The sequence below is a fragment of the Neofelis nebulosa genome, chromosome 2 (assembly GCF_028018385.1).
Source record: "Neofelis nebulosa isolate mNeoNeb1 chromosome 2, mNeoNeb1.pri, whole genome shotgun sequence".
Taxonomy (NCBI): Eukaryota; Metazoa; Chordata; class Mammalia; order Carnivora; family Felidae; genus Neofelis; species Neofelis nebulosa.
This window is the reverse complement of record NC_080783.1, coordinates 62801956-62819133: the sequence shown is the minus strand read 5'-3', so window position 1 is coordinate 62819133 and position 17178 is coordinate 62801956. Positions and strand designations below refer to the sequence as shown.

The following is a 17178-nucleotide window of genomic DNA, read 5'->3' as shown; positions in this document are numbered from 1 at the left end:
ACAGGCTCCACACTGTTAGCACAGAGCGTGATATGGGGCTCAGACTCATGACCTGTGAGATCATGACCTGAGCTGAAACTAAGTCAGATGCTTAACTGACTGAGCCCTCCCAGGAGCCCCTTTATTTTTATATAATTGTACAATAATATATATTTATATTGCATATATTATATAAGTGTACTATACTTAAACATATATACTTATTTAATAAATATATACTTATTTTTATCTACTACAAATGCTATAAAGACATTTTGAGATTCTATAAATATAAACAGTGCAGACAACATTCTCTGATCACAGTGCAAACTAGAAATAAACACAGAAAACAAAAATTTCCCACCATCTAGGTGTGAAAAACAAAACCACCTTTAATAACTCAGGTTTAAAAAAAAAATCTAAATGAGAGCACCTGGGTAGCTCAGTCTATTAAGCGTCCAACTCTTTTTTTTTTTTTTTTAACGTTTATTTATTATTAAGAGACAGTGTGAACAGGGGAGGGGCAGAGAGAGCAGGAGACACAGAATCCAAAGCAGGCTCCAGGCTCTGGGCTATCAGCACAGAGCCCGATGTGGAACTCGAACCCACAAATTGCAAGATCATGACCTGAGATGATGTCGGACGCTTAACTGACTGAGCCACCCAGGCACCCCATAAGCGTCCAACTCTTGATTTTGGTTTAGGTCATGATCTCACAGCTTCCTGAGTTCGAGCCCCATGTTGGGCTCTGCCCTAACAGTGTGGGGCCTGCTTGGGATTATCTCTCTTTGCCTCTCTCGCTGCCTGTCTCTTGGTCTCTGTCTCTCTCTCAAAAATAAATAAATCTTTAAAGAACCTAAATGGAAATACAAGAATATATACAAAATAATAGTTATCAAAATACTACATATCAGAATTAAGGGGAAATAGTTAAAGCAGGGATTAGAGGCAAATTCATAGCCCCAAATACTTATATTAATAATCAAGGAAGAATGAAAGTAAATAATTAAGCCTCCCAACCAAGAAATTAAAAAAATTTTAAAACCTAAGTAGTAGAAAGGATTTAATAAAATAGAAGTGCAAGTTAATGGAGTAAAATATAAGAAACAGTAGAACCAATATATAAAACATGAGTTTATTATGGATAAAAATAACAAAATAGATGTTAACTAATCATGAAAAAAGAAAGCTTAAACATACAAAATAAAAAAAATAGAAGTAACCACAGACACAGAAGAAATTAGAAGAATTACGGGAGACTACTTTGCTCAATTCCTTGCAGATAAACTTGACACCTGAATAAAATGGGTTAGTTTTGTAGGGACATATAATTTAGCAAAAGAAAGGACGCAAGGCAAACAAGAATGCAGCATTATCCACTGGTCACTCACGACTAGGATGAAATGAGAGAGGTCACAGGCTTTCCTCAGGCATGGTCCAAGACCTTAAGAGAAGACAGTCAAATGGGCATTGTGTTTTCTCAATAAGTTTTTGATGACTTGATGTATTTATTCATCTTCATGTTTATGAACATGCAGTAACCAGTGATAACCTCCCATTTGCTGAATATGCCTGTATAAACATACTTGCTGGCATTGCGTGTTCCTGCTAGAAGAGTAGCAGCACTGTAGTACTATCACACAGCCCTTCACCCACCCCCACCCCAGGAGGGGACAACAGATTGGTTTTTAAAAAGGAATCTGTGATATAGATACACATTCACTCATCAGTATGTCTCCAGCATCCCTCTCCCATAAGTCTGTCCCTTCAAAGGTTGCTAGGCAACCCAGTAGAAAAATAACCAAAGCCCTTGTGAAGAGAAGACATGCTTACAATGTCAGAAAAATAAATGGGGCTTGCTCACTTGGGCTTGCTCACAAACTGCCAGGACTTGAGACATAATTCATTTACTAGCAATGATTGTAATTGATCTTGAGGATGGTGAAAACAATTGACCATAATCTACCCAGGGGAGACATGACTCAAACCACCCAGGTGTGAGAGGGGGTGCTGTTTTGGGGGTACCTTTTGCCCTTGAAGGGGGATGAACGTTCACCGGTTCCTGCTGAGGCCAGTCTCTGCTTAAGTTTGTGTAATTCCATTCTTGCAGTTAGCACAGTCTCTCTAAAACGTCTTAGAGCTCACAATTGTTAACAACCAATCCTCGGGAATTGCTGCTTCATCTCCCCTGGCATTTAGGATATCTACTTGATTTTAAATGGAACCTGCTTCTATGGGCATTGGCATGCATATTGTCTCTGGTGGCCCGGGCTCAGATTGCTCTAAGGAAGTGCACAGCCTTCCTACCTGGTGTGTATGCCAGGGTCTGCTCACAGTGACAGGTGTTGATATTCAGCTGTTAATTTCCCCCATTAGAGACAATGTGGTAGGATCTGATGATACAATCTGTTCATCTGAGGTCTGCCCTGGTTTTTTCCTATCTAGAATATATTGCTAACTTTATTGAAACAATAAAAGAAAGAATAGATTTGCAATCTGCCCTTTAAATGGTTTTGCTTTGCTAGGAAAAAAAAATCCATAGCGGTCAATTTCTTTTTGTCTATTATAAATTTATTAACAGTGTGTTGTAATTAGGTGCATGGCTTTGCCTTAGAAGACAAATGGTGCTTCTTGAACTGTGACATTAGTCTGATTGTGGTAAAATGACCCATTTGGTTTTACCAGCTGTGACTTTGGAGGGAGCTGAATGACACAGGATGAATAAAACTCAACAGATGAAAACATTCTCAGCTCATACTCTCTATCGCTGATCCTTCTGCATCCCAAACAAAATATTCTTTGGATTCTCTTGCTGATGTCTTGGTGATCCAAAGAGCACTATGCTTAAGCTGGCTTATCAAATTGGGCCCATATTCCCCCATTAATATGATGTAAATTGCTCTGGCAGATTCTAAAGATGTTGTGTTGTCTAATTAATGAAGAGGAATTCCCAAGTGGGGAAGCCGGACTGCGCAGTGGTTGGTTGCAAATGTGCTCTTTGGGACCAGGCTGCCTGCGTTGCAAACCTTTTAACTTCTCTAAGCCTTGATTTCTTTATCTCTGAAACAAGGAATTGTGTAACATGCCTCACAGAATTTATGTGAGGGTTAAATGAGTAAATTCTAAGCACAGTGCTTGTACATAATAAGCTCTTAAGAAATTAAGGATATAGATCCCAGAAATAATATTAGAGTCTACAGAAAAATGGTCCAGCTGAAGGAGAGTTGTGGGTTCCTGACTAGGCTTGAGAGAATAAGGTGAAGAACCATTATCAACTCCCTTCAGCATGCTCCCTATCTAGCCCTTGTAACTATGTTGGTAGCAAGGGGAGCCCAGAAGAGAAGGGAGTTCCCCTTCTGTGGCCATTATCCTGGCCACTATCCTGGCAAAAGAGTTTGAACTATACTGACTTTAATTAATTCTTTTCTGTTCTTAGAGAAATCTTACAAGCAGAGAGACAGGAAAGAGTAAGAGGAAATGTCATGCTACCTGACTCTTCAGTTTTACAGCTGACACAAAATTGAAACCATAGAAATGGAAAACCACGAAGAGCTTAAGTCCATGTTTGTGGTCCTATCCCCTCACTTGTCCTTGTTTTGGGTGCCTTTTTCTTTTTTTCTTTTTTTTTTTTCATCGTTTTTTATTTATTTTTGGGACAGAGAGAGACAGAGCATGAACGGGGGAGGGGCAGAGAGAGAGGGAGACACAGAATCGGAAACAGGCTCCAGGCTCCGAGCCATCAGCCCAGAGCCTGACGCGGGGCTCGAACTCACGGACCGCGAGATCGTGACCTGGCTGGTCGGACGCTTAACCGACTGCGCCACCCAGGCGCCCCTGGGTGCCTTTTTCTACGTTTTTTTATTCCTGTCTGCCATTTATCCCAAGTAAAGTTTTGGCCAATGAAGGTTTACAGTAGGATGCTTTCCAGAACATTCCCATTTCAATAAGGAACTTCTGGGATAGAAAGCAATGAGTCTTAATGAGGAAGTTTCATGCACCATGACAAAACAGCTTTTTTTATTTTTTTTATTTTTTTATTTTTTTTAAATTTTTTTTTTTTCAACGTTTTTTATTTATTTTTGGGACAGAGAGAGACAGAGCATGAACGGGGAGGAGCAGAGAGAGAGGGAGACACAGAATCGGAAACAGGCTCCAGGCTCCGAGCCATCAGCCCAGAGCCTGATGCGGGGCTCGAACTCACAGACTGTGAGATCGTGACCTGGCTGAAGTCGGACGCTTAACCGACTGCGCCACCCAGGCGCCCCATCTTTTTTTAAGTAGGGGAAGAAGGTTTCCATTATTTCTTCATTACCTCTGAAATATATCCAGCAAGTGCACCTAATGTCAGAGGCTACTGTATTTATTCAGTTGATGATGGCTGGAAGTGGCCTATAGTAAGCCTGAAATAGAAATTTTTTTAAAATCTGGAGTTTCATCTAAAAATAAAAAAGAACATCGTAACACTCCAGCATCTCTGTTTTCTCATCACTTCCTTCCTGTACCAGTTATCAGTTTAGTGCTTTTCAGCTCTGACTCTGCCCTTCTTTGGCCTGCTTTGTGCTACTGGAGTAGACTCCATAAACATTCCTCCTTTGCCATATGGCAGATGTTAGGCTTTGTCAGTAGAGGGCACTGGAAGGCCACTGCAGGAGAAAAGGGTCCTCTTCCTGGTTTTGGTGTACTTTTTTCTTCTGTGGCTTTTGCCTACTAGTGGCATTTGGGACACCCAGTGGTGCTCGCCCTACAGCAAGTTTTACCAGTACTCATCGAACAGCTTCCCACTTAAGTGTCAAAGGCATCGTGGCAGGTGGTTTTCTGTTTGCCAGCCCTGGCCTGTCTCACCCCAGAGAACTTCACCACCTGTGGGCCATAGTCACATCCTTTCCAGTGAGGTCTGAGTTTCAGCCTTGGGTTGGAGTCAGGGTCCCGTCTAAGTTAGTTTCTTCCTTGGGTATTATGTCTCAATTAGAGGTAGTAGCTCTTTCCCAGTATCTGCTCTTCCTGTATTTGTTAGAGTTCTCTTTACTTCTCAGTATCTAATCTCCTATCAAAAGTAAATAATTATTTACATTAAATTTTCCCTGTTCAAATGACTGGTATATTTTCTGCTTTCTGATTGCACCAAATTGATAGATCCTAGAGGATCAGAAGTGATATATGCAGATGGCGAGTTTGGAGAGGCATGTCCCAGCTCCTTTTCCTTCTGTCTTCTTTGGAGAGTCAGCCTGCCCTGGGTGATTGTTCTTAACCTGCAGGCAGCTCAGTGGCCAAGGCTCTGCCCCTGAGTGAGGACCTATGGTGGTCCAGCCCCAGGCCCAAGACCTGCCAGATAAGTTTGTCTAACTCTGTCTTTCAGTTTTAAAACCCAACTCCCTGCAGATGAAAGTCACATTCTCCAAGATCAGCTCTATTGGTAATAAAGGATTATTTAGGAGCCAGTCTGCTGACTGCTTTATCTTATTCCTAAATTAGTGCAGGAAGCAGGAAGAAGTCCTACTTTTTGTTGTCTCCTCCTCCCTCACTCTTTAATGATTTTCATACAAAACTGTTTAAAACAACTTATCCCCAGAAAAATGAGTACTTCAGGAAAGCACAACATGTCTAGCAGGTCTGTTTGAGCTTTGCCTGTCCTCTGGCCCACTGTCACATCCCACCACGTATAAAGCTGTTTTTTCTTAAAAGCTGCCCTAATTGGAGAGTGATTCTGTATCTCTAGAATGCTTAGACACACCATAATATTCACCTTCAATGAGTACAGTCCCACAGAACACACATAAACAGTCCAGAATTGGGTGAGAGGAAAACAGTTAGAAAACAACCTGATCTATTTGAAACACATCTCTTTACAGTCATAAATTAGCAGATTATGCGTTTAAAACTGTGTGAAAAAAATAGACTTGAGGCTTCCACTCTGTGCTTAGAGGACCACTGAGGAAAAGGGTCATTAGCTAGCCCTTGAGCAAGGTCTGCTTCCTTGATACGGTGGACATTAGCAGTTGGACTCGATGGCATTGCTGAGTTCTTGTGGAAGAACGGGTGTCAGCAAATGACCACACTGGCTCAGACAGTGAGCCATGCACCATTTGTCCCCTCCATCATCTCTCTTGACATGGTACCTTCTATTATCCTTGACTTTCTCCTGTACTCTGCATGCATGGGTGATTTGCTTGTGTGTCCTGTGTGTTTGCATAAGGAGGGTACAGTGGAGAGAAAGGTACCCCAATGTGCTTTAGAGAGAGTGAGAAAATGCGACTCATGCCTTTTGTGAACACTTGAAATGTTGGTGTAGTGACCGAAGATTAATAAAGCTCTGTAACACGTCCAATCTCAAACATAGGCCTGGAGTAAGAACCTCTGACTTGGGGAACATAATGTAATCTTGAGATTTCTTAGATGACCTTTGAAACCGATTCTTGCAGGGCTGAAAAGCCAGAGGAGGTGAACATCTTGTCACTGACTGATAGTAAATGGTTAAGAATGGGTTTATTATGGAGCCCTGTGATTTCATGTGGTAACTTTACATTTTAAGGATTAGCTTAACATTGCAAATGGTGTTATTTTAGGGACAGAGTCAGGTTATTAAGAGACAGAGTTAGGTTATTAAGGATCAGAATCAAAGGAATCAACAAACTTGAAATTTAAGCACAAATCTTTGCTTTTCTCCTCACTGCTTTTAGTAATTTCTTCAGTTATTGTGGAATAAATACTCATCGGTGTTAATCATAAACCCTCTTTTTTGTAGACAGCAGTGATCTAAGGCTGAGATGTGATTGAGGTTCATTTTTTTTTTTTCAATGGTGCTCAGGACACATCCAAAAATGCGACCTTGAAATGTTGAATATTTCAAGCTGGAGGAATTTGAGAAATGGCATGAGCAGGAAGGACTTTCTGACCTTTCTCCAAAGCAAGTCCTAAAACCTTCATGTGAGAGGTGCCTTCCCTTTATCCAGAGGAAATGAACATCCTTATCTCTGAAGAGAGTGGATATAGAGAGGGATCTGCATGACTAGGTCTTGCGAAGTTCCCACAGTTTGTCACACTCCCCATACTGTCTGTCCTATCACTTCTTTCCAGCACTCTCCACTCTTCATCAAATCTAGCATAAAAACACTCAGGTTTAGCCATTTTTTCAGGTCTTCCTTTCCTTATTAAGGCTCCTATATCATGTAAAACTTCTATTAAATAAATTTGTATGCTTTTTTCTTATCAATCTTCCCTTTGTTACAGAGGTCCCAGTTGGGAATTTAAAGGGTAAAGGAAGAAGATATTTTTCTTTTCTACATTTATTTCTTCCAGACACCTCCTCATCTAGAGTTCTCCTTGCACAGCTCTTCCTCTCTTTTTCCCTGCTTCAAAGGATTGACCCTGATGTATGTCTTTTCTAACCTGGACCTATCTTTCACATTTACTGAGGGTGTAGGGCCTAGCGTTGTGATTCTAATATCTGTGTCATTTTCATATCATGTTTTCTGATTTTAAAGAAATATCCTCAACTATTTAATTTTTTCAAATGATTTCACTTCAGCAGAATTATAGCATGTGTATATTTTGAATAAATCTTGGTCTGTGTCCCATACGTCAAGGTAATTACCCAGAGATACTGTTCAAATCAGGTAGCAGATTCTTGCAAGTGGCAGAATGGAACCCAGCAGGGGGGTTCAAAGCTTGACACTGGTAGAGTTGAACAATTCACAGTGTATTCTATGGAGTGGTGACCTAGGGGCACTCTTCACAACCTGCAGAGCCTTTTCATAGTCACTTCCTCCTCTGCTCTGGAATTGTTTACTGGGCCACCTTGAGAAGATGAGGCAATCAGTGTCTGATGTCTCTGCATTTTAAGTTATGTGGTAGGATCCTAAATGTTCAGCGACAAATGTCCGGTGTTTGCCACCTAAGAAGCCTTTTAAAAGTTAGAGATCACATACGACATGTGGCATGTGTAAACCATTTCAGCTTTTATTCTATTAGTGAAAAAAATAGAAACAGCCTGAATATCCACCAACGAGTGAATGGATAAACAAACTATAGTATGCCCACATTGTGGAATACTCTTCAGGTATCAAGTTGGCATGGGATGATCTTTAAGCCATGTTATTGAATGGAAAAAATAAGTACCGGGACACTTTAATACCATTTGATCCCATTTCCACTGTCCCCAACTATAATTATATCCTAAAATTTAAATCATATTTATTAAATTATATACTTAAAGCACAGCAAAAACAGTCTATATGTACTCATAGAAAATAATAAAAATGCATGTAAAAATATCTGAAAGAATACAAGCACACTGATATGAACAAGAGCTTGAGATTAGGGGTGGTAGTGAAGAGGTATTTGGCTTTTTGCTTTCCACTGAAGGAGTGAAGGATGAGAAGCCCCAGAATGTGCTAGTTTGGCATAAAGACTATTTTGAGTTAAAAGTGATCAAAACCCAGCAGATGCAGAAAAAGCTGTCTCTCCATCAGCTGCCTCAGTTTACATTGGAAAGGAGAGCCTGTATGAAGAAGAGAGCTATGAACAGACTCCCCTTTATCTAAGAGATGATCTGCATAATAGGGCAAACCTTTGTTTTTCCAAAGGTCACCTTTCACCTCCTTGCCAGCAGTCTCTCTCCCCTTTGTATCCCCAGGCTCCTGCCCCTCTCCTTAGCTCATACAAGCTTCATGTTGCCTCACTGTCTTTGGAATTCCATGTCTGTGTGGATTTCGCATGCATATGCTATTAAATTTGACTTTCCCCTGTTAATCTGTCTCATGTCAATTGGATTCCAAGTCCAGCTAGAAGGTCTTCTGCCCTGACACTATGTTCCTACATTGGGGAATTTTCTACATTAAAATAGAGCCATGTATTACAAGTAAATATAAAAATTTTCAAGTCATTGATTTTGAACGGATAAGATGTGACTTAGGGAGAAAAGCAACTTAGGCTGGAGCCAGGTGGTGATACTTAGGGACGAGCTGCAGGCACACACCGAACCATTCAACCTCATAAATGAATCTAAATCTCTCAATTGTAGATCAGGATGGCACCTCTGTTGCTGTGGTGAATACTCTCAGAACAGTTAATTGTGCTCAATGTCTTAGTTTATTGCTTTTATGAATAAATAAACAGGATACCATTTGAACAGACTCCCAAGAGTTTATTTAACTGCATGGTAATGATTTATTAGTTATCATACTTCAGTCTTGAGGTCTTCCTCTCTATATCTATATTCTCCCTCTTCCCTAATACCCTTCTCATCTTACCATCTGGTGTGTATACCCTGTTTAGGACCTGCCTTAAAGTTCACAACTTCCAGGAAGCTTTTCTTAATTAACTCAGTGTCATTGAGAATTTTTTTACTCAGCAGGTCTTTGGTGAGTGTGCTTTAGGGTTTGGGGACTTCATTTTGCACCTTCTAAAAGTATTGCTTGTTAATTGTTTTTCTGTCATTTTTTCCATGTATGTTCTCCTAATTCATCTTCCAATGTAATGGACTCTTCATGAGATAAAAATAAAGAAGACAGTGATGAGTATTGACATTGAAATAGAACTATCTTTTTAAAACCTAACAGTTGCACTTTCTGTCAGATGTTTTCAAGAAAATGTCTTAAACCCACCATGCATATGTGTATAATGGTCCTGATACCAGATAATGTCTATAATGTAGTTTTAGTCATGATTTATTTCCTCCTTTGGTCAAATATGTTCAGGGATCTGGGGGCATTCCGGCTTCAAAAGCAGAGAGATGAGGCTTATATTATTAAATCCAGTCCAAATCACCACCCAAAGGGACTCTCTGTTCCTCAAACCCTGCTTGTGTGTAAAATATAGTTAGAATTTGCTCACATCCAAAGGTGCTGTTTCGCTTTGTCTAATTTTATGCTACTTTGGGGAGCAAGTCATATTTTGTCCTGGCATCATTTCTTGGCTTACTTACAGTAGATGTATGTTTGTGTGCATTCATTCATGTAGTCATTCATTCAGCAAAAATTTATGGAGTGCTGCTGTGCTGGGTACTGAAGATGCACATGAAGCATAAGTAGGAGCAGTCCGGGTAGACAAATTGGGGATAGCACTCTAAACGGAAGGTCTAGCATATGCAAAGGCCCTGAGGCATGAAATAATATGACCTGCTTTAGGAGCTACAAGTACTGTGCAATACACTACTGCATCATCAGGTGCACATGGGGACATGGTTTGAGATAAGATTGGGTAGATAGACAGGCAAGGCCATTTGTATATCATGCAGAAGGGTTGAGTTTTTTTTTTATTTTTTTAATCATGCTGGCAGTGTAGATCTACTGAAAAATTTTGAGCAAGAAAATAACAAGGTCAGATTTGTATGTTATAAAGAAATTCTAGCTGCCAAGTGCAAGATGGATTAGAGAGAGATGAGGATAGAGGGAGGGAGAAAAAGGAGGAGGCTACTGGAATAGTCTGAGTGTGAGATGATAAGTGACTGAACCAGAACATGAAAGAGGAGATGAGGTGATTAGAAAGGAATTTAGGGAGTAGAATTGATAGGACTTGGTGCTCAATTGATGTATTAGTTTTCTGTTGCTGTCATAACAGATTACCACAAATGTAGCAGCTTAATGTAGCACAAATTTATTGCTTTCTAGTTCTATAGATTAGAAATATGACATGGGGGGGCGCCTGGGTGGTTCAGTCGGTAAGGTGTCCGACTTCAGCCCAGGTCATGATCTCACAGTTCGTGAGCTTGAGCCCCGCGTCAGGCTCTGTGCTGACAGCTTGAAGCCTGGAAGTCTGCTTCAGATTCTGTGTCTCCCTCTCTCCCTCTCTGCCCCTCCCCAGCTCATGCTCGCACTCTGTCTCTGTCAAAAATAAATAAACTTAAAAAAAATATGACATGGATCTCACTGAGCTAAGATCAGGGTGTTGGCAAGGCTACACCCCTTTCCGGAGGCTTTAGGAGAAAATCGGTTTCCTTGTTCATTCTGGTTATTAGCAGAATTCAATTCCTTGTATTTGTAGAACTGAAGTCCCGTTTGCTTGCTGGGTATCAGCAGAAGCCCATTACCATCTTTTGAAGGCCACATGCATTCTTGAGCACCTGACACCCTTTCCCTGCCTTCAAAGACAGCAGTGGCAAGTAGAGTCCCTTTCGTATTTCATATCTCTCCTGCCTCTTCTTGTGCCTCTCTTTTCTGCTTTAAAAGGCTAGAGATTAAATTGAGCCCATGCAGATAATTCGAGGTAACCCTTCATGTCCTTAGCCTTAATCACATTAGCAAAGTCCCTTTTGCCATGGAAGGTAGGTATTGTGTTCATGGAGTACGAACCTATGAACATAGTCCACATAGCATGTGGCCTTCCTTGGGGGAGTCATTATTTTGCCTTCTCCAACTGGATGTAGGGTTATGGGAGAGGATAGAACCCAAGTTTCTGACTTCAGCAACCAAGAGGAATTTAGATTTGGGGGAAGAAGGTAAGTTTGGTTTTGAACATGCTGACTTTAGGATGCCCTTGTGATATTAAAATGGAGCATCTAGTGAATATTTGGATGCACCAGCCAAAAAGTAGAGGAGAAATCAAGGCAGGAGATAGAGATTAGAGAACTGTTGACATCTAGTGAGCCATCAGTGAATGTGTAGGATGGGAAGAGAATAGGGCTAAGAACAGAATTCTAGGGCCAATAATATTCTAGGTGCACCAGAGAGAGAAGCACTCACAAAAGGAACTCAAGAATAGCCTCTGGAGTCTCAGTTTCTTGTAGCACTTTCCTTCCTTCCTCCTCTACCTGGCCTGTTTTCTCCTCATTCCCTGGTTTTCTGCCTACTTGTAGTATCTGCTTCCTAAAACTTAAGCTTGCACATTGTTCTCCATGGCCTCTCCCATCTGTCATCACAGATCTCTTAGCTTCAGCTCTCATTACTAGGCTGCTTCATTCTCTTGTTTGTTTTGTGTTTATTTTTTTAGTTCAAGGTGGGGGGAAACCCTAAAGAGAATCAGATTGACCCATATTATCATTTTGCATCATGCTATGGCAGAGGCCACCAGTTTAAATTAGGATTGCCTATCCAGAGGTCAGGTCCCCATCCTAGTCAGCTGCTTCTCTGTTTCAGGAATGAATTCAGTTGGACTATTCAGAAAGCCTCTTCCCACAGAGGCTTTGTGAGAAGAAGGTTAACTTGATCTGCATTGTATTTGCTGGATCCAGGATTGTAGTGTCAAAAATGGGTATATAATAGGTTCGGGACTCTCTTTACCATCACTCCATTTGCTTCTAGCTTCACGTAGCCTTAATGCTGTCTGTATGCAGTAAATCATCTTTATAGAAATTGAATTTGTGGTCCAAATCACAGGAGTAAAATCCAGGCAGGCAAAACTCAGTTCAACTACAGGTTTCCCCTGCTATCCAAAAGTAGAAACCTTTCTTAAGCCAAAAATAGTGTAAAGTGAAGAAGCAATTGCCATTAGTTTATAAAGAAAAATTTTTGAGCATTCCCAGACCCAAGATAACCCCTTTTAGGCTTTTCTGATGCCTTAGGACACATGTTGCTAATGGATGCACAAAACACATTGAGATAAAGTACAGATACTCACAAACACAGTTCAAAGCTACGGCAGCTTGTTGCTGAGAGGCTGAATGTGGTTCCTGGGGAAGGAGCTTCATGGGGCCTCTCCGGCTGCTTGGGGTATGCCTCAATAATGGCTTGCTGCAAAACAAACACTGAACACTGAGTTCACTTTTTGCCTTTTTCACGGAAGCAAAATGTATGTTTATAAACATTATCCAAATTAGAGCTGGTTATTTATTTATTTATTTATTATTTTTTAATATATGAAATTTACTGTCAAATTGGTTTCCATACAACACCCAGTGTAGAGCTGGTTATTTAGATTCACAGTCCTTCTAGTCACTCACCATTCATACATTCTCTAGGCTCTTACTATCCATACACATACGTGAGCGATGACTCTCCCATCACACTGAACATGAAGCGTCTCATCTCCTTTCAGAAAGAGATCCTCTGGGCAGGGTTGCAGCTTGCATCTATGGTATTGACAGGAGCCAAAAAGGGACCATTGTTACTATTTGGTCCTCCTCCTGGATAGCAAGAGGACTGGAATTTATATTGCCAGTGCAAACAAAGTACCACAAAGCCTTCAAATTCCTTATAGATTTCATTATACACAGATAATAATCTTTCACAAGATCTCTATTTACTGAACCTAAGTATGATGGATCGACTCCAGGAAAGGCAGGGCACCTACCTACAAGGTCAGATGAGCTCTGAAACCAAATTCCTATGAAGCCAAGCTTCAAAGAAGATGTTTCCTTGTATGGGGTTCATGTGAGGTGAGCAGGGATTGGTGATGGCCTGGGTGAGAGGTGATCTCTTGCTACTCTCCTCTGTGCCCTGCAGAGGTTTAGGCCAACTCATAAACCATAGCCCTGGCCTGTAGTTCCTACTGATAGCTGGAATGAAAACAGGAGAGTGCAGTGTTTTCTACACAAGAGTGGACATTCACCATCCATTTCTCCGGTGGACTCTTGCTGGGTCATTCTTTAATTGCAGCAGAGGGCTGTGCCTTCATGCTCAGCTGGCCAATGTTGAGCCTACTAGGACTGTTTTAATCAAGTCTGTTTATTCTGTCTACAAGTGACTTCTTGGTCATGGTTAACTGCTTTAGGGGTGAATTAAGTTCTATTAGGCAGTAAATTGCTTAAGCAACTCTTGTCTATGGAACTGATCTCAGTGAGAGCAGAATGAGCAGAAAACCTAAGAAGAGCAATGGAAGTTCAAGATCTCAAAAGGGCTCTAGAGATGATGTAGGATAACCTCACCAAGAGATGCTACACTGAGGCTGACAGCTGGGGCCTCAAACAGCTGGAGCCAGTAAGAAGAAGTCAGCCAAATTAGCATTGAAGCAGAAGTTACATGATGGTGCTTTTGTTATTTAAAAAATATAAGGGAAAGATAAGGGCAAATATTGTTGAATAAAATGAATGCGATAGAGGCAGCCTCCAAAATAACTGAAGGGCAACCTTCAGCTACTTACTCTTTCTCTGTGGTCACACAGATAATTTTCCTTTGGGTCTTTGAATCAGAAGATCTGAAGGATGATTAAATTCTTATGCAGAACAGGGAAATCATATGCTTCCTCTCTTATCATTCTTCCTTCCCTCATGCTCTCTCTTCAGATCCAAAAGAATCATATAGTCTAGTCTCAAAAAATTAATCATGTTCTTTGAACCTGCCAGACTCTTTTACACTTCTGTGACTTGGTACATGTTGTTTCCTAAGCCTGTAGTGGCTTCCCTTTCCTTGTCTATCTTGAAAATTCCAACCTAATCATCAGGGGCCAGCATAAGTTCATCTTCTTTAGAAAGTCTTCTGGGACTCACCAGATTGGGTAAGTTGTTCCTTAACTGTGCTCCCACATATCTTTGTGTGTGTATTTTTCTATCATTTGTCAACTTATGTTATAATCATGTGATAGGTTAATACTCTGAAATATTACTGGCTCATTTAGGATTAATTGCATTATAACAATGGCTTTAAAAAGGTGGAAGTTTACTTCTCTGTCCTGTTAAGAAATACTAAGGGGAAGCAGTCTAGAGCTAGTACAGCAGCTTTGCAGTGTCATTATGAATCCAGTTTCCTATCTATCTTCTTTGCCATACTCAGCTTATAGCTCTCATTTTCAAGTTTACCTCACATCCAAAATGGCTGCTCAAGCTCCAGCCATCACAACCATACTTCAGGAAGTAGCAAGAAGGAAGAAGGAAGATGTTCTGTCTCCCCTCTTTTAAGAAGGTTTCCTGGAAACACTGTAGAACAGTTTTAGTTATATATAATTGGCCTGAACTCAGTCACGTGGACACACATATAGCTGCAAGAAACTCAGGAAAATGTGTCTTCATGTGGCAGCATTGTGTCAGAATAAAAATTGTACTCAAGGAAATGAGAGGAGAATGGGTATTGAGAGGCATGTTGCAATCACATTATCTAATGCATTTTTTTTTTTTTTTTGAGACAGAGAGAGACAGAGCATGAATGGGGGAGGGGCAGAGAGAGAGGGAGACACAGAATCAGAAGCAGGCTCCAGGCTCTGAGCCATCAGCCCAGAGCCCAACGCGGGGCTTGAACTAACGGACCGCGAGATTGTGACCTGAGCTGAAGTCGGTCGCTTAACCAACTGAGCCACCCAGGCGCCCCTCTAATGCATTTTTTTTTTTAATTTTGTCATGCTTGCTGCTTCTCATTCCTTTACCTATTGAAGCTAAGCAGACTGTGGTTTTAGGAAGCGGTTAGAGCCCAGGTGAAAACACATATAATGGGTTTAAGGTATACAGTCGTAATTCAAATATGCAGAAATGTAAACTTTCTCCATTTGCTGAACTTGATTTGCCCAGAAGCCCCTACTTCCATTTATGACTAGAAAAAAAATCTTACCAATTAAAGGTAATGTCACTTCTATTTTAAAATGTAATCTTTTTGGGGACTCTTGATGACAGAACAAACTGAGGGTTGATGGAAGGAGTTGAGCGGGGGCGATGGGCTAAATGGGTGAGGAGGGCACTTGTTATGATGAGCCCTGGGTGTTATATGTAAGTGATGAATCACTAAATTCTACTCCTGAAACCAATACTACACTATATTTTAATTAACTAGAACTTAAATAAAAATTTGAAAAAAGAAATCTCTTTGGATAAATATTCAGCCAAATGCAGGGCTCTTACCGTCCCTTTATTCTACCTTCTTACCAAGAAGTGGTCTGGTTACCAGAATCTTTCTGCATCTCTCTAGTTCTCTTGGACCTCCAATACGTAGTTATATTAGATGTCTGTCACACTCTCTACGCAGGGACCCCATGGGTCTGGAGCACTGTCTTAGCTGTTTCGCTTTCCCCAGTGCCTATTGCAGAAGTTGACATACAGGCAATAGTTAAAAATTTGATGAATTCGAGTGTATTTTAAACGCATCACATAATTAATTCAAATGGTAGCATAATGATCTGAAAATCCTTGTAAAATTTCTCTAAAGCCCCTAGCACTAGGTTTATAGCATTCTTTCTTTTTTTAAAAAAAATTTTTTTTAATGTTTATTTATTTTTGAGACAGAGGGAGACAGAGCACGAGTGGGGGAGGGGCAGAGAAAGAGGGAGACACAGAATCTGAAACAGGCTCCAGGCTCTGAGCTGTCAGCACAGAGCCTTATGCAGGGCTCGAACCCACGAACCGTGAGATCGTGACCTGAGCCGAAGTCGGACGCTTAACCGACTGAGCCATCCAGGCGCCCCTATAGCATTCTTTCTTATGGCATTAATAATACTCGGCTCTCAGTGATGGTGGTTGTGTGCTCGCCCCTCATTAGTGTCTGCTCCCTGAGGAATGTTCCCGATCTGTGTAACTCTCACAGGTCCTGCAGAAAACCAAGGGCGTTGTAGGCCTTGAGTCAATGAAAATGAAGGACTAAATGAATAGGGGCTGGCACTTTGTAATTTACCACTAATGAATGACTCCCACCTGGGAAGAAACAGATTGGATTTTATCAGAGCTATTTAGAACAATATCGGTAAAGACAAGTTGATGTTTTGCCTTTAACTAAACACTTTTTTTTTTGGTAAAAATAAATAAATAAATAAATTGCTTTTGTTTTTCAGAAATCCTCCACCTACTTTACTTCATCCGGAAAAATGGTGTGAGGAATTCAACCACTTTATTTCACAGTGAGTATTTCTTCCACTAAAAATTGCTTATCCAGCAAGGCCTTGAACAGTGATTGGAAATCCAAGCTGTGGAATTTACTTGGCGCTAGAAGTTGTTATGCCTTTTAGCACATTACGACACAGAATTTGTTCCAGTGAATGATGGAAGATGCCTCTGCAGAGTTTGAAACATAAGGAGTTCCATTTGACTTTTGGCTATAATCAGTCCTTCTGATCATGTGGATCACATTTATCTGAGAATCTACTCTGTCCTGGAACAAATGTTGCCAGTGGTCTTTTTAATAAGGGAGGAGACTCAACGTCTAAAACTGTGATGCCCAGGGTGCCTGGGTGGCTCAGTAGGTTAAGCATCCGACTCTTGATTTTGGCTCAGATCATGATACCACAGTCTTGAGATTGAGACCCGCATTGGGCTCTGCGCTGGGCATGGAGCCTGCTTAAGATTCTCATTTCCCCTTCCCCTTGGCCCCTCCCTGCCCATGTGTGTGTTCTCTCTCTCTCTCTCTCTCAGTC

The 17178-nt window shown here is 40.9% G+C and overlaps 1 protein-coding gene across 1 annotated transcript in view; it reads left to right on the top strand.

Moving 5' to 3' along the window:
* Nucleotides 1-17178, top strand: part of MYO3B (myosin IIIB) — a 407802-nt gene that overhangs the window by 122023 nt on the left and 268601 nt on the right. Inside the window, exon 8 of the mRNA XM_058714463.1 lies at nt 16600-16665. Within this exon, the coding sequence (XP_058570446.1) occupies nt 16600-16665 (66 nt within the window). The remainder of the gene's footprint in view (nt 1-16599; nt 16666-17178) is intronic.